Consider the following 27,732-nt stretch of genomic DNA (forward strand, 5'->3'; position numbering starts at 1 on the left):
TAAAGCAAAGTTCCAGGTAAAACATGCAAAGGGAAATAACCGAATTACAACATTGCCATTTCGTAATCCTTAATGAACTACAAGAATTAAGCAATGATTACCTATGGCTGCTCAGTCACCAGGGGAAAAATTGATATCAGATAAATCTCTCTTATCATCAGTAAAAGTGGGGCACTCGGTGCCTCCTGTGATTCAGTCAAATGTACACAGGCCCACGCTCAAGCGGAAGGATCCTGGATTTAATCCCGCCTCTAGATCTAACTAGCTATTTATGGGAAATGGGGGAGATACAGGAACAAATTAAATGACAGCAGGAGGAAGCAATCAGCCAAATTCTGAGTTGCCGCCCTCTTACAGCACAAATGGCCTTGTTGCTTCAATGGCATTTAAAAAGGGGGTGGGGGGCAGGCTGATAGAAGGTTCTAAAAACTTATGAGATATAACCAAGTGCAAACTTTCCACAATAAAAAGAAAAGTGCTAAGTGATCCTAGGTGAATGGCAGGTGGGGAACTGAAGACAACATGTGTGGGTCTGTTGTTTTGCATCCCGTGTTGAGACGTTTTACTGAGCAGAGAAAGAGAGTGGTTGCTGAGAAGGCTTATGGAATCAGAAAGAACATTTTATTGATGGGACAGAGTGAGCATTTTGGAGCACTAATGGGAGTAATTGAGCAGAGAGCATGAGACGGAATGCCGCTGGAATGAGGTCCTCGAGGGGAAACAGCAGCAGGCCCCACGCCCCTTGTGGAAGGAACAGGCCTTGGGGAAGATGCGCTTGGAACACACACTGCCTCGATCAAAAATACTTGCAGTCAATTAAACCGACGGCACAGACATGAACAGCAAACTGAGCAAACACAGAGTTTTAGGTGGGAGGGAGGTGTATTGGCATTGCCGGCGCCACACTGAAAGCTGCCTCAGTCCGACTTGAAACATTGCCACAACTTTTAAAAAAATGCTGATGGATAGTGCATGTTTGGGAGATTCTTTTGTTTGTAGCTCTCTTTACATTGTGTCGAATGATTTTGGCTCATGAAGGACCACGTGGTGCTTGTTCTACACATCTTATAAACGTGCAACCCTTCACAATAATTCGTAGTCTCTTTAGCCCAAGCCAGTCTTCATAATAAATGTTCAAAATGTTGTTGTTTCGTCTGTAAGTGAATGTAGTGGTGGCCTCATTCTCCACAGGCATTCCAGGGTTGTAAATATTGTACTATCATTTTTCCATTTGGCCCATAGTCAGAAAAGTAGTTCTGCTGCAAGCACTAATTATCTCACAGAGTGTTTCAAAATCCTGTTATTAACCGCATTTAGACCATATGAACCTTGAAAGACTAGTTGGCAAACTGTCATGCTGTAATCACACCAGTTGTTACTCTCATTAGGGGGAAGGACAGCAAACACTTCTTTATGACTTCCCCTCACTTTCGCTTTTCCTTGTGAGGGGGTTCTCAACCCCATTTGTTAATCCTATGGTCTTTGGAAAACTGAGAGCCATGGCTAAATGCTTAGCCACAGAATCTCTGGAATTTATTGCATTCTTCCATTTCTCCTAAAGGAAATGCTTTACAGTTTAATCTCATTATGCATAACCACACTCATACATGATTTTACATAGGTACATATATACAGTCGCATATATGCTTTGTAAAAAGGTGTGGCCATTTTTTTCTTTCCATTCTTTCCGTTTTTCTTGGCTCCTCCATCTTCCTCTCTCTCTTTTCCCCACATCGGCACCCAGGGTCATTCTCGTCAGAACCTGGGACAACCTCCCATATTCTCCCCTTACTTAAGTATTTTAGACCTACACATATGTATGTATTTACATATATAGGCATTCGTTTTTTAAAACATTGTCTTATAAACAGGGCATCGTAGCATCGCTTGTATCTCACATTCATTACGGAACAGCGCCTTGTGGAAACCCCTCCTGTCCTCCGATTTAACTCCACTTCCTTTAGTAAATGGCTGGAGCATCCCCCAGTGTGGATGTGCCATCGACGAGCTCTCAGTTTGTTTAGGTTTTTGCCGGATGAACAGTCACACAGCGAACCTCCTTGTTTATCCTGGTGGTCTTGAACCCATACCCTTACATATGGTTATTCATATTTGATAAATTCCTCAGGAGTAGAGCCGCCACTAAATTCATTTACTCTGCTGATAGATGTCGTAGTGCTTTCCCAAAACTGGAGGAAGATGCCCTGTCGGGGTGGCTCAGCTGGCTGGAGTGTTATCCTGTACACCAAGAGGCTGCGGGTTTGATTCCCAGTCAGGGCACATACCTAGGTTGAGGGTTCAATCCCCTGTTGGGACATGTAGGGGAGGCAACAGATCAATGTTTCTCTCTCCCGATCTCCCTTCCTGTCTGTTTGAAATCAATACACATATCCTTGAGTGAAGATTAAAAAAACAATCTAGAGGAAGACAAAGTCAAGAAGAGAAAGATGAACGTGAATAAAAGGCTTCCTCCCTGAATTCAAAGTGTGTGGATTGAATGAGGGGACAGTGTAGTGTAAAGACCAACCCTGCCGACATTATTTTGAGTTCTTCTCCTAAAGACTCCCTGGGTCAGTGCCCGGGCCGCTATGGAGCGGGGCATTCACGAGGTAAACACTGAATGACATTACAGGACTGTGCACCTGGCCAGATTAGAAAGGAAGGGTAAGGCTGTGAAGAGCACCAGTTTTGAGAGTCAAAGGGACCTAACATTACCACTTTCTGGTGTGACACCTTAGGCAGGTTACTCAACTTTCCACACCCCAGTTTCCTCATCTGCAGTATGGAGATAAGGACACCAGCCTGCGAGAGTGGTTGTGAGCAGAGCGCCAGGCACTCGCTTAGAAGGGACAGATAGTTTCTCAGATGCCTGCATTAGAACTCTTTCCCACATCTGCCTGTCACCGTGTCCCCCAGCAGACGCAAACCTATTGAGGGTGAGAACTGTATCAAATCCATCTTTGCATCATTAGATACCAAACTCTAATATGGTTTCACCTCCTGCCTTCTCAGGGTCTTTTGCTCAGTTAAACCAACACTGATTAAACATAAGGGCAATAACAAGAATTTGTTATGGAAAGTTTCGGACATAAACTAAAATACAGTAACACCATAAAGAACAACCATGGTCCACTACTCAGATTCAATATGGTCAAGAGTGGATCATCTTTTTCACCCATTTCACGATTGGGAAGGAGTGATTACTCCTTCCCACCACCCCTCCCATGGAGTATTTTACAGTGAATCCCAGATATTATTAATAGCATTTCTTTAACAAAAGATTTTATTTACTTTGAGAGAGAGGGGAAGGGGGGGAGGAGAGGTAGAGAAATATCGATGCACAGGAGAAATATCAATTGGTTACCTCTTGCATGCCCCCAACCAGGGACCTGGCCCACAACCCAGGCATGTGCCCTGACTAGGAATCGAACTGGTGACCCTTTGGTTCACAGGCTGGCACTCCGTCCACTGAGCTACCCGAGCCAGGGCAATATTTGTGTATTTCTAGTAGCAGTTCTCAAAGTGTGAGCTGGAGATTCCTGAGAGCTTTCAAGACTCTACCAGGAGGTCTGCCAAGTCAAAACTATTTTTATAATAATAGTAATATGTTGCTTGTCTTTTTCACTCTCATTCTCTTATGAATGCACAGAGCAGTTTTTCAACACAGACTGAAGGCTACAGCAGATTCAAGAGCCCAGCTGTCTCCTACGAAAGCAGATATGAAAGAGGGTTGCAAATTTTTACAAGTCTGTTTACAAAAGTGTAAAACAATGCCACACTTCTGTTTTTTTGTTTGAATATAGTTATTTTTTTTCTAAAAATAAGTGCTTAACATATAATGGGTTTATTGTTCCTATTTTTAAAATAATTAAATGGATATTTTAAAAGTTTTTCAGTTTTATTTTCTAATGTAGGAAAAAAATCTATCTCACAGGAAGCAAAGCCCTCGATAGTTTCTTAAGCTAGTTTTTAAGTTGAGATTTCATTCACATACCATAGGATGCGTTATTTGAAAGTATAAAATTCAGCAGGTTTTAGTATATTTATGAGGTTGGGTAACCATCACCACCAGCTAACACCAGAACATCCTCATCACCCCAAGTGGAAAGCCCAGACCCACTAGCTGTCATTTACAATTCTCCTTTACCCCATTCCTGGGTGACAACCCTTCTACTTTCTGACTCTCATTGGTCTATTTTGGACATTTCATATAAACGAGATCTTTTGTGTCTGGCTTATTTCATTTACCATAATGCCTTTCAAGTTCATCCATCTTATAACATATAGGAGAACCACATTTCTTTTCATGGATAAATAGTAGTCCTTTGTAGCTAGGTACCTCATTCTGTTTATCCATTCATCCGCTGGTAGACTTTTACGTTATTTCCACTTTGGGCTATTATGAATAATGATGCTGTGAACCTTTGTGTCCAAGTTTTTGTATGAACATGTGCTTTTAATTTTCTTGGCCATATCCCTAGGAGCAGAATTGCTGGTTCATATGTTTAACTCTATGTTCCTCTATGTTTAACTTTCAAACTGTCACACTCTTCCATAGCAGCTGCACCCTTTTACATTTGAATCGCCGATGTATAAGCATTCCAATTTCTCCACATCGCTGCCAAAATTTGTTTTTAGTGTTCTTGATTCTAGCCATCTTTGTGACATACGATTCGGTAATTTTGAAGAGTGTAAAAGAATCTGAGACTAAAATGATTGAGAGTTGTTTTTCTAACCAACAGCTTTAAAAACATTTTTTTTTTAAGTCCAAGTTCATAGATACAGAGGACAGATTGGTGGTTGCCAGAGGTGGGGGGTGGGGAAGCGGGCAAAATGGGTGAAGGCCCTGAAAAGGAACAAATGCCCAGTTATAAAACAAGTATCTCTGGGGATACAATGCACAGCATGGTGAATATAGTGAATAACACTGTATTGTATATTTAAAAGTTGCCTAAAGAGTAGATCTTAAAAGGTTATATCATAAGAGAAAAATTGTAACAGTGTGTGGTGGATATCAACTAGACTTGCTGTGACAATCATTTCACGGTGTATACATGTATTGTATCATTATGTTGTACATTTGAAACTAATATAATATAAAAAGCCATAAACATAATAACATTCACAGTAATTCCACAAAGTCATATAATACCAGGTAATCAAGTTTATCTGGGACAGACCCAATTGACACCTCTGTACTGGCGTAACTATTCACAGCGTGTCCTTTAACTCTCAATGCATCCTGTGTAGATAGCAAATTATATAAACACCCCAGTTATGAATCTATATTCAAATTTCCCGAATTGAATTATATACTTTTACAATTTATTGAAAATAAGATCCAACATTGCATTTGAGGTGTCTTAAAATACTTTTACTTGATATCAGTTCTTCTGTCTCTACTCCATTTCTTTCATGCTAGTTATTTATTGAAGAAACTTGGTAATTTGTGGAATTTCCCACATTCTTAGCTTGGTCGATTACACTGTTTTGGAATCACTTAATTTGTATCCTTTTTCTCCATTTCTTCCCATTTGGTAATGAGATTTAGACATTTGCTTAGATTTGGGTTCTGATTTTGTGCGAGAATATTTCACAGATGGCGTGCACTTCCCGTTGTACTCCGTCAGGAGGCACATGGCATCTGGCCGCCTCCCTTTCAGTGATGTTAAGCTAATCGGTGTATTCCAATCTTGTTAGGTCAATGCTGCCAGTGTAAAGTTTTCCATCAACATTCTATCCCATCATTTTAACAGAGCCATAGATGATTGTTGCCTACTCTCAGTGCTTAATTAGGAATTGTGAATGCTGACTTTCTAATCCCACCAGTTCTGTGGTGTTTATCCTTACAGATTATCTGGGCACCCTAAAATATATAGCAGAATAAATACTTGATTTTTCCTTCTAATTTACCAATTTTGTAAATAAAGAGTTGGTTATTTAGCTAAATGATGAGGGATTTTTTTTCTTTTTAAATATTACTATGAATTCATAGATTTGTATATATTTGATATATTTCTACCCACTAGTCATTATTCTTTTTTTTTAAACCCAAATTGTTCCATCTTTGGCCAATGGTGCCCCTTCGTCTTTGATCTTGGGTCTTTTTGACATAACCTCAGTAGCATTTGATAGCTACCTTGCTTTCTGGCATAATAACATTACATGCAGACACCCCAGTTCTAAAATCAGTCATCTCCTAAAGAAGCCCTGACTCCTCTTAGTGGCATTCGGGTAATGAATTTGAACACACAGCCATTGGATTGTCAGTGCTTCTTGTCACTTCAAAATTCCTATTACAGAAGTTATACCTAACTTTGCTGATTTCACACTTCTATCTCTTTTGTCTTTTACTGAAGACCTTGGTTTCTAACAATATTAAAATACTTATTTTCCTGGCTGGTGTGGCTCAGTGGATTGAGCACTGGTCTGCGAACCAAAGGGTCGCAGGTTTGATTCCCAGTCAGGGCACATGCCTGGTCCCCAGGCCAGGTCCCCAGTAGGAGACTGGGGCCCTGCGTGAGAGGCAACCACACATTGATGTTTCTCTCCTCTTTCTCCCTCCCTTCCCCTCTCTAAAAATAAATAAAACCTTTAAAAAATAAAAAAGATACTTATTTGCTATTTTATATATATATGTAAAACATATATAATATACAATCACATTTAAATAGCAATACCAGCATTATTGCTAACAAATACTATACCTACATGCAGTTCGGTCTCTTTGCTATTTCTTTTTGTTCTTAGGATGTGTCACAGTAAGAATGTAGAATGAGAATAATGAGTTAAAGTCAGAGTCTTACTATTCCATGGGATATAAGAGTAACTCCTCATATACTTCAATGGCTTTTTTTTCTTATAGAAAATGCTGTGTTATTTTCTTTTAAAATTATGTAAAACATGCACAGGATTCCAAAGATAAACAATAAAACACAGTATATGAAGCTAACCATTTTTACTAACTTGTAATTTATGTTTCCATTGCTTCTTTAAAATGTAAGCAAATGCATAGGTCTTTCTAAAAACAAAGGCAACATATCCACGGTCTCCACCCTGCTTTTTATTACTTAATACGTACCAGAGTTCCATGGCCTTCCACAGAGATGGTCTTCATTCCTTTGTGCAGCTGCACAGAACTGCATTGTGTAGATGCGCCCTGGTTTATTCAACCAATCCTCTGTGTATGGACATGTGGGGTTCAGCGAACATTCATTGCGTGACTTAAATTGTGCCAGGCACTGAGGATAAGTACATGGTCTTAGGGCCCAGGAAACTCTGAGCGTAGCGGGGGAGACCTCTGCAAGACAAGTAAGTACTTTGCTCATGAGGGAATGAGAGCCGCTGGAACAGGGAAGACAGGCTCCCACATGGCAGGAATACAATAACTCTCTGTGGATTGGCGTCTTGCTGGGCACACGGACCCTAGCATGGGAGAATCCACTTGGGAGAAAATGATTTGTAATCTGTCTGAAATTGCTTAGAAAATCATGAGTGCCTCCAATTAGTCAGAAAAGGCAAGGCCAAATGAGAGAGGAAGAGTCCAAACCACAAAAATCCCCCCAAAAGAGGAAAAGTAAGTTAAAATACAGAAGCGGTGGTTTAACAAGCGCCAACACTTGTATAGACCTCACCACTGCACAGAGTGCTCTAAGCTACTTACATATATATTTAACTTCTTTATTTCTCATAACAAATCTAAGAAGTAGGAACTATTATCACCCACATTTTACACTTAAAGAAATTAGGGTGCGGAGAGGTCACACAGTGAGGGAGCAAGGAAAGCATCACAGGTAAGAAACTTGCAGGCCGTGTCCTCTCCAGGGCGGACCTGGAGTCCGGTGTCTCAGAACCGCAACCACTCCTTGGGGAGAACCTACTCGTGACACTTCCCTCCCTACACGTCCCGCACCCCACAGCCCGCGGGGCTTTCTCTCGATTCTTGGGGGCTCAGAGATTGCACAGAACTACATTGTGTGGATGCACCGTGATTTATTCAGCCAATCCTCTGTGTGTGGACATGTGGGGTTCAACGAATACTTATTGCATGACTTAACTTGTGCCAGGCACTGAGGATAAATACATGGTCTTGGGCCCCAGGAAACTCTGAGCGTAGCGGGGGAGACCTCTGCAAGACAAGTACTTTGCTCATGGGTGGAATCCCAAAGCCAGGAGGCGACCAGCCGAGAGCGTGGCGTTGGCTAAGCCTGCCCGCCCACCCACCAGCGCATCTAAGCGGCCGCTGACTCTTCAAACCCCACTCTCAACTCCCCGCGGCTACCAAGCCGGTTCTCCGACCCCGCCCGATGCCCGACGCCTGTCTCTCAGTGCTCCTGCCCTCGCCTAGACTCCTTTGCTACCCCAGAAAATAGGAAGCTATATAAAATCACGGACGAACTTCCAAGGTTGACCAGGAACTGTGACCGGCCCTTGGGTCAGTTGGACACAATTTTATCCTCAGAAAACCCACAGCAGGGGGACTAGCCTTGCCGACGCAGTATGAGACCCACTGGGACAAAGGAGTCGCACTCCATAACTCCCTTCCCTATTCAAAACGAACCGAAGGCTTGCTTTGGGGCAAAGCTGCTCTCCGGCTCTCTAGCTGGCTCCAAGCGCCGCCTGCTGTCCAGACAGAGCACCGCGCGCAGCTGCCCGCGAGCACGTGGCAACCACCCCCGGCAGAGCCACGGGGAGACAGACTTCCCAGCCCTGGCCACCAGCCCCGATTCCAAGAGGGCCGCGCCCGCGTCCCAACGTGGTACTCGCTCTCCCAAAGCCAAGAGCCTTTCACTCAAACTAATCGCACAGAACAGAGATAACTTTATGTAGCACTAACCGTCCTCACGGGAGATACTGCAGCTCAAAACTGATTCATAGAGTAGACGGCTTAGAGTAGCATTCAGACAGCTTTGTTAAGGAAAATTGCAAAAATGCCCCTAAAATTTAAGTTTAAGTGGATCCTCAGAGTTCATGTCAGACGGGTAATGTGCCGATGTCGTAACAAGGTTTGTGGGAGGCACATGTCACACAAGAGCGTGAACACCCAATCATCACACTTATGAACTACAAAAGGATCGATAACAAGAAAAAGTTAAGGATTCTCGAATATGATGCACTAACTTCTAAGAAAGGGTGACACAGTCCGTATGTATCAGTATTGACACGCAAAATACTGTATGTTTTTCAACACCAGCGACAGGTTTGAATTTTTCTCTTGCTTCTCCTTAGTAAGTGAAAACAGAAACAAAATTAGTGAGCGGATTATTCTCTATGCAAATTTTTTCCCATGGTTCCACCCTTTAATAAAACCTGAATCCTGATTGCTTTACGACAGTTAGTCGTGAAATGGCGAAGAGTTGACGCTGTATTGGCGGAAGCTAATCCTTCTGCTTTGCGGCAACGACGTTAGCTAGGTGCGACTCCTGATAGGCTCAGAATGCAGGAAAAGCTGCAGGTACCTGGAGTCGTGTTAGTACCCTGTTTTAGGGTTCGTTCCTGAAACTTTTTATGTTTTGCTTTGAGTCTTCAGGTAGGCGGGAGTAATTTCTGTGCACTGTTGGGAGGTTGTGTTACTACTCCCGAAGAGATCCCTTTCCCTTTCCTGCATCTTTTCCTTTGTGCACACTTGACTCTTATGCTGGTTAGACTCGCCCTCCTTTCGCCTGGATGTGTCGCCGTTCGATTTGGCTTTAGTCCTGTTCTTTGGGAGAAGCCCAGCTTCCGGTGATCCTTCTTACCCTCTTTAGCGGATCCCCTCCCGCCGTGACCTGCAGCAGTCAGGAATGGAGCCTGACAGCTCTCGGGAATCCCCACCGCGGGAGGGCTCTTCCTTGCCTGGAGAGTGCCCTTCTTCCGCCCTCGGACAGGCCTTCTCCCAGATTTTGCACCATCTTACCGGCCAGGAACCCCGACGGAGCAAGGACAGAAATGCAGCTCTTCAAGACCTCGATGTTCTCCTAGAAGCCACAGAGTGTGATAAGTTATTTGAGGGGAGCGGGACATCGCCCGGTGGAATGCCTGAGATGCTGGGGAAGGTGGCCAAAGCCCTGGAGAAGTATGCAGCCCCAACCAAGGAGCAGGGAGGTAGAGAGGATGGTTTCTCAGCAGTGGCCGAGAGAGCGGCGGCCGTTGGGTTACTGTTTATCAAGCTCTTGAGGAAAGTTGAGTCTGCCAAGAATTCCTTGGTTTGCCCTGCATGGAAGACGGCCCTGCGTCACTTAGCAGGACCCATCTATATTTATGCCGTCACACACAGCCTGGAACAACCGTGGACCAGGCCGACGTCTCAGGACGTTGCTGGAGAGGTGCTGGCCTTGTTGCTTCAAGTAACTGAGTGTGGTTCTGTGGCAGGATTCCTCCACGGCGAAAATGAAGATGAGAAAGGGAGATTTACTTTGGTACTGGGGCTTCTCAAGCCCGACTTGAATAAGTGAGTAACCCTGCAGAAAGGGCCGGCGAATTGAGCTTCAGCCTGTCTCCGAGTGCCGGAGCTCAAAGGGACCTTGGGTTCTTCAGCAGTAAGATGAAAGCGTTGTAGTAGCAGATCTTCAAGCGTTTCTTGAAGACCCTGAAAGGTTGTGATTTGCTATAAACGACTTAACTAGATACCGGTGAAGCTGACAGTAGCACCCAGGTCTAACGACTACGTTTCCCAGTGCTTTTTCCGGTCGCCAGGTCCTGGGAATTGGAAGTGCTGTCTCATTTATTTAGACTTAAATTCTTAAGTTAGGTGGGCGTGGGAGTTTGGAGAGGATTTAAACTCATGGTTTGAACTTAAAATAAGGGGTCTTGAAACTCATCGCTAGTAGATACCGATAGTTATTAGATATGGAAGCAGCGTTTGGGATGAAAATAAAAGCTTTAGACTGTTATTAGATAAAGTATTTGAGTTTCCACTTGCTTCTTTGGATGTTAGTATTTGTGTTTGGGGACTTTTGTTGTCCAAAACTACCATGGGGTCATTTGATTCATTCAGCCAAAACGTCCTTGAAATCTGGTCCTGTCCGAAACCCCCACAAAGACATTTGGTCGTGCCAACCCATCTACCCAACCCCATGTGCCATGACCAAGCGAGACCATCCAGTCGAGAAGGGTTGTTATTGGCAGTACAGTCACGGCATAATTATTATACCAATAAAGTACAATTATTTTATGTGTTAATCCTGTAAACCGGCAGTATAAATAAATGTTATGGGCTCTATGAACCAGGGTCATTTCTGAGGCGTGGACATTGTTGACAAGGTCCAATGTCAAGGACCATTTGTTGGGATCAACTATGCTTATGGATGTGTTGGACGGGACCACATTTCAGGGACCTTTTGGTGTGGAGGGATTGTCTCCATGGGTGTTTTCTGGCAGGACCAAATGCCCTGCAAGGGTCTCTGTAACACTAGTAATACAAAAAAAAATGTGCACATAATTGTCGTTTTACTAGGGACTTGGAGCTAAAAGGCTTAGTTGTGAGGCAGATGATGCCTCCTTTTGTTGATTGAGTAGGACCGAGTTAGATCCTCTCTCTGAACCTCAGTGTTATACTTTGTAATATAAAGATAGTACTACGTATTACAGTTATTTTGAAGATTAGTTGAGTAATATGTGTAAACTCATAAGCTACAAATACCGTTCAAATATTGATTCATTTGTTCCTTTATAGCAATGATAATCTGAAGACATTTCTATTACTCATCTCTCCCTTCTCGCCATACCTTCACTGTAACCACCTCCACTGTCACCACAGATGCTTTGCATGGCTGCGGTTGTGGATGACTGCTTCTCACTGGATGAGCTTTAGAGCCAGAGCTCTGGGGGAATGTTAAATGCATGTAGTGTCAGTCCTGTAAGTTATTTTGATCAAAATCTTAAAATGTATGTTATAGCATCAGGAGTTACCTTACAGGGGATGTTTTTGTTTTTGTTTTCCAAAGACAAGGAACATTATATTTAGCTTAATTTTCCTTGCTAGCTACTACCATGTCTCTTTACTGAATTTAGTTTCACATTCCGGTTTAGGGAATCCTGGAAGAAGAACCCTGCCACCAAACACGTTTTCTCGTGGACTCTGCAGCAGGTCACTCGGCCCTGGCTGAACCAGCACCTAGAAAGGATCCTCCCCCCGTCACTGCTCATCTCAGATGACTACCAAACTGAGAACAAAGTCCTGGGTGTGCGCTGCCTCCACCACATTGTGCTCAACGTGGTAAGCGGCCCCTGCCCTGTCATCTGTGGTGATGGGAGAGACGGAGTCACAGGGCTGTACCCCGTTGTCGATGACTGTTGTACTGCTGCCTGTGTTTACATGTTTTATTGGCTGGCTTTCTACTGATGCTGTTATGTGACTGAATTCACATATTGTATTTTTTCTCTTTATAGTCATTCCATCTGCCAACCTAGTAGAAGTTATATCTGATAGGATATATATATATATATATATATATATATATATGTATATATAAAACATGGACCATTATTCTATACACAAAACATAGGCCATTGTCAAACTGAATAGCCAGACTTTGAGTAATTAGCAGTTGACTTCCAAGGAGCAAAAAAATCAAACTGAGAGGAATTACACCAAAATGTGCAATCTATTACTCGAGGAAGTTTGCTTGTTTCTTTCTTAACTATGTTTCATGGAACTTTAAAAATACACAGAGAAGTAGAGAGGGGTATAATGGATCTCATACACCCATAATTCAGTTTTTAAAATTACCAACATTTTGCCAACGTTGGCTGACTTTCCTTTTCGTTGGGTGATTTGTCCGGTTGCAGCCCGCTGCCGATTTGCTGCAGTACAACAGGGCCCAGGTCCTGTACCACGCCCTTGTCAGCCACCTGTACACGCCGGAGCACCGCCTCGTTCAGGTAACCGCGAGGTTTGCGGGTGACTGTGAGCCTCCGTCTTCAGATCTGAGTGGAGGGTGGCGTCACGGGAATAAGGATAGCTGAGACACTGTCTCCTCTTGGTAGGTGAGGGTGGTGACTGAGAGCCACTGCCCAGCCGAAAATGGGGGCAGCGGTGACCAGGGAAAACGCCTCGGCGCCAGGCGAGCACCTGCGTTCTCAGGGGCCATGGAGGGCTGGTGCTTGTCTTCGTCTGGGTCAGTTACGTGTTGCCTGGGGACAGATTTATGTCGGGAAAAAGTTCTACTTTTATTAATTTAAGTGCCCCTCCTTCTGTGTTGCTTCATCATCAACACACATTAAGGCCTCGTGGGTTGGGTTTGTTAGTGTCATTTATTCTTTTATCCAGTAGACACTGAGTACCTGCTGTGTGCCAGTAACCACTGTCGGTTCCAAGAGCGAGTGAATCAGACGAGGTTTCTGGCTTTAAGAAACCCTTTGGGAGGTATTTATGTAAATATATAGGTATACATAGGTCCACAGTACAGAGTGATACATTTATTAAAAGAGGTTTCTGTACAGTGCAGTGGGTGTCCAGCAGCAGGCAACTAACCAGGTTTGGTGGTCTTGGGTGGTTTTAGGGGGAATCCAGAGTAGGCGGTATTTACTTACAAAGGATAAGTAGGAGTTTGTTAGGAGGGGGAACAGTATTCTCAAGACAGAAGGAACAAGGTATATAAAGTTAGATGTAGAAATAACCAGGGTTCTTATTTTATGCCTACCCACCCTTAACCCTTCACCTTGCTACCTTTTTTAAAGTATTATTTTAGGCATTGAGAATCCAGGTGCTAACAGTCAGAAGGGTTAGGACTCTTCAGATGGTGTTTAAGAATTAAAATAAACCCTGCCCCAAAAACTGAGGAAACCAAAGAGCCCAGGAGAGCTAGGAGGGATCGCTGGGACACACTGACAGTTCAGGTAGGGTGGTGCAGCTGGACACAGGTTCTCCTTAGAATCTCTCTAGGAGCAGTTCTACTGTAAGTACACGTACGTGTTGCTTGGATTTACAGCAGACTCCAGCTCCTAAAATTTGGGTTCGAATCCCAGCTCTGCCTTTCTTCCCATTTTACAGCTTAGCACAGCACAGTGAGGAGAAGGTATTAACTTATTTGAGACTTTCAGATGGAGATAATGTAAAAAGAAAAAAAAAAGTTAGGAAAAACAAAGTAATACGCACTCACTTACTAGTGTGTTGTAGAATTCCGTGACATGGACCCCAAGAATAGAGGCATGAAGTTGCTCAGAAACCTCAGTGCACATGGCGAGTGCAGTCGGATGACCAGTTCTGTCCATTTGCTCTCCAGGCCGTGCTGCTGTGTCTGCTGGACTTATTTCCGGTCCTGGAGAAAGCCCTGCACTGGAAGGGAGGTGCCGCTCGCCCCACCACACACTGTGACGAGGTGCTGCAGCTGATCCTGACCCACATGGAGCCGGAGCACCGCATCCTCTTACGCAGGACCTACGCGAGAAACCTGCCAGCTTTTGTGCAGAGGCGAGTGCCTGGGCTGCTGGCCTGCCGACTCCGGCTTCAGCTCTTTGGTGTCACGTTGCTCTTCCGTTCGTAGGTTGGGGATCCTAAGTGTGCGGCACATGAGGAGGCTGGAGCGAGTCATCCTCGGTTATCTGGAGGTTTATGACGGACCAGAGGAGGAGGCGAGACTGAAGATACTGGAAACCCTGAAACTTCTCATGCAGTGCATTTGGCCGAGGTATAACAGCCCGCAGGGAAGTGTGGTAAGCAGGGTGGAACCCAGACTTTCCCTTCAGAACCTGTGCAGGTGTACATGCTGCATGCAGTATTAAGGCCATGCCATGTATTTGAGTGCTCCCAGTTTTACACACCTGTTGAAGTTTGCACTGAGAAAATAGCCTTTGAAAGATAAAAGACACCCATTGTTGTTTCAGGTGTCTATCTCTTTAGATTAATAGTGCACATTAAAGTTTAAAAGGCCATTTAGAAGTGCTGTATATAATAAAGACATGCTTAACTTTGTTCCTCCTAATGTTTTCTAAATCCAGTTGAGACCAAAACTCTTCATACCATGTGCCTGAACAGTGATTAGGAGAATGCTAATTCAGGATATGATAGCTTAGAAAGCATTCCAACTCTGAAGAATACACTTAAAATAGAATGAATAGATGGATAAATGAAGCTGAATCAAATTAATATGCCAGGCTTTTAAAGAGCAGAGACCAAGATTCCAGGAAGAGACCAGCAAGCAGACGTCGGGGTCAGAAGGGTAGAAACCGACTGTGACTTGCTGTGGAGGGTGGGGCTTGCGGGACAGCGGGCTGAATACTGACTGGTGACATGTGGGAGGCTAAGCAGTAGGGTGTAGGAAAGCACTTAATGTTTTTCAGGTCAAGGTAGCAGATGCAAACTTTCCCCAGTTATATTTCTGTCCAGAAATATGGTTTACTTTGCATATTTTCACACTACAAGTTAAAATTACTTTCCAGCTTCTATTACTATAGTACTTCCAGCTTCCATGGCTTTAGTTTTTATTGTGATAAAAAAAATTTACTATTTTAAAATAAACAGGTCAGTGGCATTAAGTACATTCCAGATTTTGTGCAACCATCACCACTGTCCATTTTCAGAACTTCTTTTCTTGTGTCGAGAATCTTTTAGAAGGGCTAGTAATAGATTGGGCTGAACTGTTGGTAAGCTGGGATCTGGAGTTAAGTGACAGAAAATGCAAATTGACACTGAAGTCCCAGAAGCCAAGCACATGTCCCTCATCTTGTTTTGGACTCCTGGTCTGAGACTGCTTCAAAGTTGAAGGACTATGGGCCGGCTCCTGTGCTCTGGCCACAGGTACAGGGGGAATCCCAGGCCGCCCTGTTCAGTAGGGGCTCCTTCCTTCCAGAGTGGAGCCAGGCTTCTGGAGGGAAACTCGTTTTCTGTGGGCCGGCCAGTGTGTGTGTGTGTACAGGGGCAGTATGCTGGAGAAAAATAATTGGCCTTGAAGTTCAGACATCTGGAGTCTGGTCTCTAGTTGTGCTTCCAGCTCTGTGGTCTAACACATTTGACTTCAGTTCCTTCACTTAGAAGTGAGGGCTTTATATCCTAGATGGTCTTTGAAGTCTCCAGTCTAACACCCAGGTGTAGAGTATGAACATGGTTTTTCCTCTGGATTCCAGGGTTCCCTGTAGACTCGTGGTCTTGCTGAAGGCTCTCTTGAAACTGGTGTGCGATGTGGCGAGGGACCGCAGCCTTACACCCGAGCCCGTGAAGAGTGCCTTGTTGGAGGAGGCCACGGCCTGCCTGGTTCTCCTGGACCACTGCTCTCAGGGGCGAGTGAAGGTAAGGGGCAGCCTGCAGCTCGCTTTCAGTCGGGCCTCCTTGTCCTCGAGTAATTCCCACAGTTGATTGTAATTCGTTCCTCACGGGCCTGTCCAAGCCTGTACGTGAATGTGGCGGCGGCAGGTCTCCACCTCTGGAACCTGCTGGCCTTCAACAGAGTGGGAACAAAGGTATTTAGAACCGTTCAGTCCAAAAAGCAGGAGGTTTAGAAACTATCTCTGGGGCTAAGACAAAGAACGGGTGAAAGGACTGTGATCAAAAGTTTGTAAAATTTAAGTTCTGTTCCTGTCATTGAATTGGAAAAAAAAAATAAAAGGTTAATTAATGGGCTGTAAGCCACCCAGAAATAGTAATATAGGTAGAGTAGTTCAGATCCCAGAAATGCTCCCCACTTTTCAGGGCAGCTGTGCTTTTCTGCATTCTTGTTTATCCACGTGGGAATTCTTTCTTTGGCTTCATATTCCACAAAAGCTAACTTCTCAAAGCCATAGCATGTGATAGCTATGTGAGTATTTATATATTTAATAAACTATTGCCTCATTTCTTATCCCATTTAGAATCTTGAAATGATGTAGGCAGCATAAAAGATTCATCCCCTGACAATATTTAGAAGTAGTCTAGTTTTATTAGTCTATTCAGACTGAACCTCACCTTGGCTCCTCAACCTCAGGCAGTTGTCAGGCCCTAGATCCAGTCTAATTCGCTCTGGCTGGCATTCAGCTGCTGCTTTGTGAGCCAGCAGGACATTTCCAAGTGTGCCGACAGTGTTTACAGCTACACGTGTTCTGCGAACTGTCCCCCAGTGTCACCCGTCCTTTCCTCCTCCGAGCCTGGTGCCCAGAAAGAGGAGCCCAGGTGAGAGGGGAAGAAGTAACAAACCAAAGTCTGTTTGGTTTCACGTTTCAGGGTCTCCTGGCCACAAGTCTCCAAAGCTGTGAGGACAGCCAGGTGGCAAGCTGCCTCAGGAAAGTGCAGCAGGGTTCCGGAGGCGCCCCCCACGGCGGGACTTAGGGTTTGTCTTGTTTCCCTGAAGAGGAGAGGGTTTTCTCTTTGTGTAAATGCAGTTACTTACAGAAAAAGGTATTTTTATACTAGACATTATAATTTACGTCATCCTTTTCTTTCTTTCCTTTTACTCCAATAGAAGTATGGGAAGAACAAGAAAAACTGAAGTCTGGACATTTCTTTCTTTTTTAAAGATGTTATTTATTTTTAGAGAGGGGAAGGGAAAGAGAGAGGGAGAGAAACAAGGATGCGTTAAAGGTACATCAGTCCGGTGCCTCTCGCACACCCCCAGCTGGGGAGCTGGCCCGCAAACCAGGCGTGCGCCCTGACTGGGAATTCAGACCGGTGACCTGTAGGTTTACAGGGCGGCACTTCATCCACTGAGCCACACCAGCGAGGGCAGGAGTCTGGACACGTCTGAATTAAAGTAGGGGACAGTAACCAAGGGTGGGCATTTAAAATTTAGAAATATTTACAGCCACAAACTCATCTGTTAGGCTTCTTGGACACAAAGTGTTACTTCAACACATGCCAAAGCCATAAAAATACTCTGTTTACAACTTTTCCACCAGTCCCCCCCACACTTCTTGCCCCACAGAAGTGGCATAAATATCAAAAACACAAATATTGTGTTGAATACAACATCAGGAGTAAAAGCTGGAGTTGCGATGTGATGAGGAGAAAGTTCACCATGCTCAGTCCTGTTACAAATGTCCGAGTGGAGATCACGTGGCTTTGGCCTTGGCCACCGGCTCCGTCTCCTGCTCGTACTCTATTTCCACATACGCTCGTTTCCTCCGCCAGGGGCCTTTCAGGGGTGTTTTGCCTTTGTGTTTGGCATCAAAGGCCTTTTCTTCTTCCTCACTGGAGGACTCCTCCTGCTCTTCATCACTGCTGGCATCCAGTTTATCCATTTCCTAACACAGGGAGGGGAAAAGTTAAGAGAAGATGCTGGATTTAGTCCCCAGATTCTGTTGTCATCTCAACTTAGAACCAACTGGAGAGTTTGGTTCCCACCCCTGTGTGTTTGGAAAGCCTTTCTCTTACTCATAAGTCTCACCTCAAAGTCACTTATGTCACTCTCATCCACCTCATCATCTTCCACAAATTCTCTTTTTCCCACATCCTAAAAATAAAGCATAACTGTGATGTTCAAAATACATCAGGAAAATTTAACTTAGACACCTAGTTTATTTTTTGGTAAATACATAAAATAACAATCACAATCTACTTAACTAGGCAACTAAAATCTACCTATTTCCAAGTTTAGTATTTCTGAAATCAGTATGTAATATTTACAAACAATTCTTTCTATATTCAACTAAATTAATTTCAAACAATCAAACAGTAGTTTTAGGAAAAGTATGCCTCTGTACCTACGGAAGTATACTGTGTGGCTAAACAGCTACTTGCTAAATGTGCCCTTTTCCTAAAAATACTACCACTTAAGTACCTCTCCTAGGTTAATAGTAAGATTAAATCCTTGTGAAAATTTCTGTAGGTTCCTGACGAGGCTACTTCATTTGCCATCTCGCAGGAAAAGTGTTAGCGTGCTCATCAGTAAGGCTGAGACTGTCAGTGCAGAGACCCTGGAGACCACCACAGCCACCCCTGAACCTGGGTTAGTCTCCTGACAGAAAATGGGATCAATGATTAGTTTTGGTTAGGGGGTGAAGAGGGTGTCCTGTCTCTTAATTACATTAAAATAAATGTAGTCCTACAGATTACTGCTTGACAAAGTGAAAATACAAACACAGCTTACTTCCTCATCATCATCATCTTCTTTTTCCTCCGCATCTGAAGAGTCGCTCTCCGCCTCCTGCTGCTCCAGGGCCTTGTCGAAGGCGTGGATAGGGAAGTTGTAGATGTCGCCGTACTGCGGAACATGAACGGATCGGCTTTAGCTGTATTTGCATCCCACACCTCAAGTCCACTGTCCGACAAACTGGTTATTTCGTCCCTCAGTGAAAGGAGAACACTCAATTTGAGGAGTAATATTTCTATATTGTTTTCAAGGCTAGAGCTGGCAGTGTCTTTAAAAAGCCCATTTTAACAAAAATCATCAAACTGGTAAATTCAATGAAGGATGGAAGCAGATCACTGGAAACTCAGTAGTCTATAAAACCCATGTTTACAACAAGTGTGATTTTCGTGATAAAGGGGGAAATAACAAGGAAAAAAATTTTATTCATGTTGTTTCTATGACATTATTTTAAGAAGAGAATAAAAGTTAACTTTGAAGAACCTGAAAAGAGGATAACAGGCAGGAGGGTCAAAACTGCGTGGCTTTTCTACGGAGCCCTGGGGCTGCAGTCTGGGACCAGGAGCTGGGAGTGGTGGCGAGAGGGAAAGGGCCCTCGTGCTAAAGGGAGTACCCAGGACAACCAACGCATTTGTGTGCTTGCGTCAGTGAACTTCAGTGGAGAAGCCAGGATCCGTATCAGGCCAGGAATAAAGTCAAGGTGAACATCTTCTAGCATGTTCAAAAATAAAACCCATTTTCCACGTTTTCTAGTCCCACCTAAAACATGAAATTTGTACCCTGAGTTCTAGCCTACTCACCGTGTCTTGTTTAAGTCTCTCCAGCAATTCCTTCTCTATGGCATTGTCCAGCTGAGCAGCTATCAATGCCTTTTCCTGTGGGAGAAGGAGCAAACCCCATTAACTTCGTTAGTACTCATTTTTCAGCCCGTGGAAGAAACTATGAAGCTTTTATCACAAAGACAATGTAATCACTTCTCCCACTTGTTATTATGGGGCTCCTTTAAAAAAAATATTTTATTTATTTTTAGAAAGAGGGACAGGGAGGGACAAAGAGAAGGAAAAACATTGACTGGCTGCCTCTAGCATGCCTCCAACCGGGTATGCGGCCCACAACCCAGGCATGTGCCCTGACCAGGAATCTAACCTGCGACCTTCTGGCTCACAGGGCACCCAACCCACTGAGCCACACCAGTCAGGGCGTTAACGGGGGCTTCTGCCTCTCCAACCAGACATATTTCTTCTTTACCTCTCAAATCTTGGGAACCTTTCAACTACAAAAATTTCTAGAGTTTTTATAAATAATACTCAAATTCTAACAAAGCTTTTGATAGATATGAAAAGCAGGTAGGTCCACATTAAGTGTCTCAGAAAATTAGCAACCTGAGGCAGACTTCAAGAAAAGGGAACGGAGAGCCTCACTCACGGTTTCTAAAACCATGTTAGATCCCACATGATAAGAGAAACAAATTTTAAAAACTTTCTTCCTTCAGTGATCCCTCATAGGAAATAATATGTGGCATCAACCTGTACCGCCCACAACCCAAACAAATATTAACCTCAATCTACCTTTCTAGCCTACGACTGTATTTATTTGGCAGTACAGTCACAGAGGGTTTCAAAGCATTATATACCAAAGCTGTGTTACAATGATGAACAGTGTGTGATAAATCACAATGCAGGAAGACTGGGCATGCGGATCAGTTAAGACTATTGTGATGTCCTACTTGACCCTTGAGAGGGGTGCTTACACCTCAAGAGTGAGTCACTGAGATGTAGGGAAAAAATATTCGAAACACGTTACTTTTTACAAGCACTGACATTGGCATGTCGAACTCTGTCCATAAAGCAAATAGCTGTATGTCAAATACAGTGAACAGGACATTCCGAGGGGAGAATACTGCACAGAGTTTGAAAGTGGTGGCCTCACTCCTTTATTCTGACTGGGTAAGTGGATTTGTAGATGAATTGTTTGCAGTAAGATAGGGAGCAGTTTTAAAGGTATGCTGATTGATTAATGGTTTGGTCCCTAAAAATAGTTGTAGAGCCCTGGCCAGGTAGCACTGTCCTGATCCACCAAGGTTATGGGTTCAATCCCTGGTCAGGGCACATACATGAAGCAACCAACAAATGCATAAAGCAGTGGAAGAACAAATCGATGTTTCTCTGTCTCATAAGTTGTAGAACTTAAAGATGGCTGTCAGTAATATGTAATGTAGCAGGAATTTTAAAAAGTAAATAAACTACTAAAATAAATTTAAAAATAGATAAATATACTCATCTGTTTTTAAAACAGAAAGGGAATATTTTACAAGTGATTTGAAAAGAAAAAAAAAAGTCTGCAAATGGAATACCTTAAAAAGAAAGGGATTACATCTATGTGTGACAGTGCTGAAGATGTCTTCTCTAAAAATTTCAATCACACATTAAAACAGTTTGAAGATCCAACCCTGTCTGGTGTGGCTCAGAGGACTGAACACCCAACTGCAAACCAAAGGGTTGTAGGTTCGATTCCCAGTCAGGGCACATGCCTGGGTTTTGGGGCCAGGTCCCCAGTAGGGGGCGTATGAGAGGCAACCATACATTGATGTCTCTCCCTCTCTCTATAAATAAATAAATAAATAAATAAATAATAAAATTTTAAAGATATAATTTTCCAGAGTATTTAATTATCTTCTAAATCCACACTTTTCCTGAGGGCTTATTTGGCAGAAATAGAAAAGTTTAACTTTTAAAAGATTTTATTTATTTATTTTTAGAGAGGGAAGGGAGGGAGAGAGAGAGAGAAACATCAATGTGCAGTTGCTGGGGGCCATGGCCTGCAATCCAGGCATGTGCCCTGACTGGGAATCGAACCTGCAATACTTTGGTTCGCAGCCCGTGCTCAATCCACTGAGCTACGCCAGCCAGGGCAAAAAAATTTAACTTTTTAACCTATTTAACAACTGGTGGTGGAGAATGAAAAATAAAGACCAAGTACTTAACGCAAACAATCCACAATGCACTTCTCTAAGTACTGCTGACATATCTATGAAGGGTTTACGAGAGCCCTTAAAGACAAAGGTATACTCAGCTAAGAACTGGACTCATCTGTTCTTATGAGAGAAAGGTAATATTTTACCAGTGATTTGAAAAGAAAAAAAAATGTTCTGTGGATAGAACGATTGTTTGTGGACAGCACAACTACTTATACCTGCTGTACATAACATTTGTAAGTGATATACTAGGGAGCATATGTTCCGAATTTTATTGATGGGGTGAGTGATCAAAAACTTTGAAGACCAGTGATCAAATAGATTTGAGATATAGAACTCTGTGATTAATGGAAGCAAACGCATCACGATTACCGTATTTTGCTGTGTATAATGGATACTTCTTTTGCCCAAATCTTTGAGGGAGAAATAAGGATGCACATTATATACATGGGCATAATGAGTACATACCATGCGTATAGTAATCCCATGTATAATATGCACAAAAACATGGGTGCGCATTATACATGACAAAATACGGCATTGAAGTTTTTCTTGACGGTATCACAAATGATCAGGTAAATGTCTACTGCTAGAAGGGAGGTAAGCAGACCAAATACCTAGAATGAATGAATGTCTGCATTTGCCAGGAAAAGCTAGTTCCTGGGTCTTGAAAAGCTTGAGAAAATTCAGCTTGAGTGAAGTGCCAGTGCGGTGGAGAGGCAGGCTGCTCTCTGCAACTAAGGCTGGAGTTTCTGGACTAGATGTTCCACGGATAGCAGACCATTAACATTACTACTCATTACTCTGGTCATGAAGTTGCTTAGTTTACTTCAAAGAAACAAATAATCCCAATCAATTCCTATTAACACTTTCAAAACAAAACAAACCCCCCACCTCAATTTCGTGGCCTAAGATGACCCGAACTAATATGAGTCTACTTAAAAAGATTTAAAAAATTCAATCTAGTGTGAATGAACATTCTTATATTTCACTGCAAAACTACTAGTGTATTTGATTAGAATGCCCAAACCCTGCTGAGGGTAAGATATAAGATGAGCAATATAACAAAATTCTGACCTCTGAAACATTTGACATCAAGAATTTCAGACAAGGAATTGTGGATCTCTATTTAAGGTTTTCTACTCGTTCCCCATTACATACACCCTCAAAGCACTCCCACTTCACCTGCCCTGAAAATCACGATCTCAAAATGTGGAATATCAGCTGTCTTATGCACCTAATGTGTCACACATCAGTGAACCATTCTCCAGGACCTGAACCGTTCGTGGATAATGGAGACTCGATCTTTTTCGTAGGCCCACCTCCAGAGCCCTACCCTCAGTGAAATTAAAGATGCTATGACTATCAGAGCAGTAAGTTACCTCTCTTCTTTTTTCCCTCCGCTCCACTTTTTTGCTCAGAGGAACAAGCTTCTTCCTAGGGGAAACAAAGCATATTATCAGAAAACCCAAGTACATGTGCTAAAAAAAATGAGAAGGAAAAAAGGACTGGTATTCACTTGCAGGGTTCAGCTCAGTTCAGCAAATTTTCTAAATAAATGTAATGCAATAAAAAAATTGGACATTTTTACATATATTTTAATGTGGCTGCTTTTGTTTGCTTTAGGCATTCTGAGACTTCTGAGGACATTCTCTATGCTAACAATGCTTCAGTGAACTAAGAAAAGGGAATTTTCTGTAGAAGACTGACATCTTTAGTATCCTGTGCAAGTCACAACTCAATTAAGTGTGGATTTCATATTCCTTTTAAAAATTAGTTTTCATTGAACACAGAGTAAAGTCCTTACATTCCTGTTTATTCACAGTTTTTAGGTCATTTTTAAGTCCTTAATTTTAAGATTCCCTCAGGGAGTTGTAAACGATATTTTCTGAAGCTGACTTTCAGACAGGGAGGGAATAATCAAGTTGTACTGTACTGTTTTTAAAATCCTGCAAAACCAAAGAGCCCACCTTTAATCTGAGATAAAGTCTCTTCTTAGCATATCACAAAAGGGTACCCAAAGTTGGATTTACAGAAAGCATTACTAGGGGTTTGTTTCATCATCTCTCAGTTTCATAACACGATTCATGAGAAAATAGATTCAGAAATAAATAAACGACCTGAATACTCACTGTCGCTTTAGTGTAAGTTTTCGAATTCTAATTAGGTACTGGGTGATCTTGGTGAATCTCTGCTTACACTTGTGTCGAATGAAACGAGGCCAGTAAATGAGATTTTCATCAATTTGCTCCAGGGCCTTCTCATAGTTTTTATGAAGACGGACCTATCACACAGAAAAAGGTTGAAGGGGAAGGGTACACGATCAGGTCTTTCCTGGTAACACCACCCACAGGAACTAATTTGACAGCTTGAAAGGTGTAACCTAGATACGGTCAAGGAAGAGAGAGGAAGAAGAGAACTTGGCGCTTTGCTCTAGATCAATGGGTATTGTAATTTTATGTTCCAAGTCTTACCCGTTCCCAGAGACGTCTAGGAAAGGCTGCTCTCTCTATAACCTTCATGTACAAGTAGCACTGTCCTGCAGGATACAGGGAATACCTTCATATTATTCAGAGGGACCAAAGGGCATGCTTTGAGAGCTGTTGAATAGTTCCCACGGAATCTGAAACTGGGGAGTTACCTTTCTCTTCTTTGATCGTGGCATACTGACTGTTCGCCAGGGGACAAGACGACCGGTTACACAGTCCAGTCAGGCTGTATTCATTTCTGCAGAAGCCCTGTGTCTTCGTTCTAGAATGGGAGGAATGGCAAGCATTTTTTAAAAATATTTTATTTATTTATTTTTAGAGAGGGAAGGGAGGGAGAAAGAGAGAGAGAAACATCAATGTGCGGTTGCTGGGGGCTGTGGCCTGCAACCCAGGCATATGCCCTGACTGGGAATCAAACCTGTGATGCTTTTGTTCGCAGCCCGTGCTCAGTCCACTGAGCTACACCAGCCAGGGCTATGGCAAGCATTTTAAGATCGGTTACCAAAAGGGCCACTAAAGGAATCTTTGTCCAAGTTGTGAATCTAGACTCACCTTATTTTGAAGGAACAAAATTGCCTGTTTCCCAGTGTGTCCCAGATAACCTGCAGGAGAAAGTATAAACACGTTTCAGTTGCTCAGACCCAGGAGATGGCACAAGAATCCCAGAAACAACGCTCTGAGGCGTGCCCCGCTTTCCTGAGGAAAGGGGTCTTTAACAAATGGGAGGAGAGAGTGCTTTGTAAAACATTCTGACCTTTCGTTACACAAATGACATTCTTATAGAAAAAGTAAGTACAAATTAGCAATAACCATAACCTCATTACCCAGAAATACAATTTCATTAGTATTTGTAAATATTTTCAGGTTTTTGTATATGTGTGTACATGTCAAGAACTAGTATGCCTACATCTATGTTTTCAACAAACTTAGATCATATTATGTACTTTGTAACCTTCCTTTTCTACTTAAAATGTTCACTGTCCATGGTAAAAAGACGCACAGTACTGGGCTTTTGGACATATGCACCGTAATTTTATCTCACTGCGGGCGAGGGAAATCATCTCCGCCATCCTGCACTAGTGTGTCCTTTCCTCGTTCACCTTCATCGCACTTAACGAAGGTAAGGCACTGACACACAGAAGGCACTTGTCAGTGTGGGAAGGCGGAGTCCTCAGAGTGTTCTCCGTCCAGGCGGGGAGACAGACACACAGAGCATCACAAAGCAGCTGTCTAAGCAGCTAAGGACAACGAGGTGTGTGCGAGTATGACAGCCTCTGAGTGCACTGCCTGGGGGAACTGGGAAAGGCTTAAAACAGTTAAAGGGAAGGCATAAATGTAAAAGAATGGAACAACATTTTTGCAATTTTATAGGCTGTGTCTGGCAGAGGATGTTAGATGTTAGGAAACAGGTCAGAGGAAATGAAACTGGAAAAGGAGCTCCATCTGGCTGCTGGATTTACATATCACCTCTACTTGATGACTCCTAAATTGTTATTTTACCCAATAACAATTTAGTTCACTCAGGTGATCACACTTCTCACCTGAGCACCAGACTTGTGTATACACCCAGCTGCCTACGGGCACCTCCACGTGGCTGTCTAAAGGCATCACACACACCAGCATGTCCAAATGGAGCTCTCGATTCCACAGCTCTCACAGGAGCACCGTGCTCCTTCTCCAGTCCCCCCACCTCCAGAATACAACCACTGCCCTAGTTGTTCAAATCCCCAAACCCTCCATCTGTCCCTTTATTTACCAAGTCATCAATTAAAACTGATAAATCATCTCAAATTTATCCATTTCCTTTCACAGCCACCGTGACTACTTGAGCTGAAGTTACTTTCATTATATTCTAGTCTCCTTGCTTTCACTCACTCTCCTTCAAAAACCTTTCACACAACTAGAGAACTTTTCACACACGGAAATCGTGTCATTTCCCACGGAAACCCCTAAAACCCTTACAGGACTTCACAGGACCTCGGTGTCCTAGAATATATTCCTCCTCTCTAACCTCCAGATCTTTGTACCTTCCTGTTCCTGCTGCCTGGATGGACGGCTTTCCCCTCCTCTCCTCGGTGGCGGTTCATTCTCATCCTTTAGATCTCAGCTCAATTGTCTCCCATTCAGAAAAACCTTTCCTGATCAGGCCTCTCTGAAGCGGTCTCTGCTAATTACTTCGTACTCCATCACCTCTGGTCTGTTTTTCTAGTACTGTTACTCAGTGCAACTGTTTCTGTTTGTTCACTTCCTCACGATCTGTCTCTCCCACCAGTGTTCAGGAAAGCAGAGGTCTTCTGTCTGGCTTATTAACAACCAAATCTCCAGTAACTACCGCAGTATGCCCGGTATGCAGTAAGCACTTAAATGTTTCCCCTACAGGTTACTAATGCAGGAATGTAGGACGCTTCCAAAAAACATGACTTGGACACTTAGTGGGACAAATACATAGAAAAATCTAAACACTGGAACAGCTGATTGAAAGTAACGTGCACATGGATGAAAAGGATCCTTAAAGTTGTCTAAATTCGGCTGTATCGTCACCCCTCCCCCAGGCCCCCCGCCCAGCTCTAAGTCCCCCAGGACCACACGCAGAGTCCGTCAGGGTTTGTCACCAGTGTCTAGATAAGCCAACCCTCTAGACCAACGAGGTGGGTTTTAGGCTCCTTAATCCCGGTGGGGCAGCGGGCTGGAGGCCCAGGGTAGACACGTGACAGCCCACGCACGAAAGCCGGGGCAGTGAAAGCCTCGCTCCCGGAGCCACGTGAGGCAAATGAGCCGGCTGAGTGTGCCGCTCTGAGTCGCCGAGAAGGTAAGACAACCTGCGTAAACCCTGGGTGGCAGAGCAACGGGGAAGACTCACATCATCGGACTGCATGGTGTCGGCAATCCAGCGTGGGAACCCAGACCCCGGAAGCAGCCATGCCTCTTCCGACAAATCACTTCCGGAATGCTTAGTCTCACCTACCGCGAGAGCTCTGATCTCTCAGACTCGCACGCAGCGCCGCCTGGCGGTCTAACTCGCGCTCGCCCTGAGTCCCGCGCGGCTCGCTCGCGTCGTGTAGTGTGGGTCCCGCCCCGGGCTCACTGAGAAACTGCAGACGCGAGCTAGGGGGGCTCCGTGCAACGCCGCGTGGCCGTCGGCTGTCTCCTTGGCGCGCAAGTGGAGAGCGTCCGACTCTCTCTTGTCCAGCGCGCAGTTTATGACCTCGACCAGCAGCCCACCAGGCTTTCCGTCTGCCGAACACTGCACTCGGCAAAGACGCGGGCCGCCGTGGTGCTCGCGGTCAGGCTTGCA

The 27,732-nt window shown here is 43.7% G+C and overlaps 2 protein-coding genes and 1 non-coding gene across 5 annotated transcripts; 1 reads left to right on the forward strand and 2 right to left on the reverse strand.

Moving 5' to 3' along the window:
- Positions 1-8,971: 8,971 nt before the first annotated feature.
- On the reverse strand, positions 8,972-9,075 carry LOC123807852. The gene has a single exon (XR_006783726.1). It is a non-coding gene; the product is annotated as a small nucleolar RNA U13 (small nucleolar RNA).
- A 330-nt stretch (positions 9,076-9,405) lies between these two features.
- TTI2 (TELO2 interacting protein 2) lies at positions 9,406-19,151 on the forward strand. Of its 3 annotated transcripts, none has more exons than XM_045821573.1 (8): positions 9,406-10,429; positions 12,010-12,196; positions 12,769-12,861; positions 14,205-14,392; positions 14,466-14,609; positions 16,045-16,207; positions 17,114-17,287; positions 19,016-19,151. In XM_045821573.1, exons 1-7 carry the CDS (start codon positions 9,783-9,785, stop codon positions 17,216-17,218), a joined length of 1,527 nt encoding a protein of 508 aa, XP_045677529.1. In that variant the 5' UTR covers positions 9,406-9,782; the 3' UTR covers positions 17,219-17,287; positions 19,016-19,151. The 3 variants fall into 3 exon arrangements, with proteins under 3 accessions (XP_045677529.1, XP_045677530.1, XP_045677532.1); XM_045821574.1 differs by lacking the exon at positions 19,016-19,151 and adding an exon at positions 18,928-19,006; XM_045821576.1 differs by lacking the exons at positions 17,114-17,287; positions 19,016-19,151 and having other exon boundaries at positions 14,466-14,634; positions 16,045-16,195.
- MAK16 (MAK16 homolog) lies at positions 17,393-27,375 on the reverse strand. Its single transcript, XM_045821577.1, has 10 exons — positions 27,298-27,375; positions 24,990-25,039; positions 24,590-24,699; positions 24,423-24,487; positions 24,081-24,232; positions 23,331-23,385; positions 19,775-19,849; positions 18,975-19,088; positions 18,273-18,338; positions 17,393-18,129 (listed from the first exon to the last, which is right to left on the reverse strand). Exons 1-10 carry the CDS (start codon positions 27,310-27,312, stop codon positions 17,938-17,940), a joined length of 894 nt encoding a protein of 297 aa, XP_045677533.1. The 5' UTR covers positions 27,313-27,375; the 3' UTR covers positions 17,393-17,937.
- Between the last annotated feature and the right edge of the window lie 357 nt (positions 27,376-27,732).

This window comes from Phyllostomus hastatus, unplaced genomic scaffold (genome assembly GCF_019186645.2).
Source record: "Phyllostomus hastatus isolate PE091 unplaced genomic scaffold, TTU_PhHast_1.1 phas_scaffold_46, whole genome shotgun sequence".
In the NCBI taxonomy this organism is placed as follows: Eukaryota; Metazoa; Chordata; class Mammalia; order Chiroptera; family Phyllostomidae; genus Phyllostomus; species Phyllostomus hastatus.

What these genes read in the sequence shown, in the direction of transcription:
- MAK16 (XM_045821577.1), bottom strand. An exon ending in TTTTGTTCCTTCAAAATAAG is followed by an intron (nt 24,700 to 24,989) that starts GTGAGTCTAGAT and finishes CTCCCATTCTAG; the next exon opens with AACGAAGACACAGGGCTTCT. An exon ending in GGAGGGAAAAAAGAAGAGAG is followed by an intron (nt 19,850 to 23,330) that starts GTAACTTACTGC and finishes CTTCTCCCACAG; the next exon opens with GAAAAGGCATTGATAGCTGC.
- TTI2 (XM_045821573.1), top strand. Translation starts at nt 9,783, where the DNA reads ATGGAGCCTGACAGCTCTCGGGAATCCCCACCGCGGGAGGGCTCTTCC. An exon ending in CTCAAGCCCGACTTGAATAA is followed by an intron (nt 10,430 to 12,009) that starts GTGAGTAACCCT and finishes ATTCCGGTTTAG; the next exon opens with GGAATCCTGGAAGAAGAACC. An exon ending in CTGCCAGCTTTTGTGCAGAG is followed by an intron (nt 14,393 to 14,465) that starts GCGAGTGCCTGG and finishes TTCCGTTCGTAG; the next exon opens with GTTGGGGATCCTAAGTGTGC.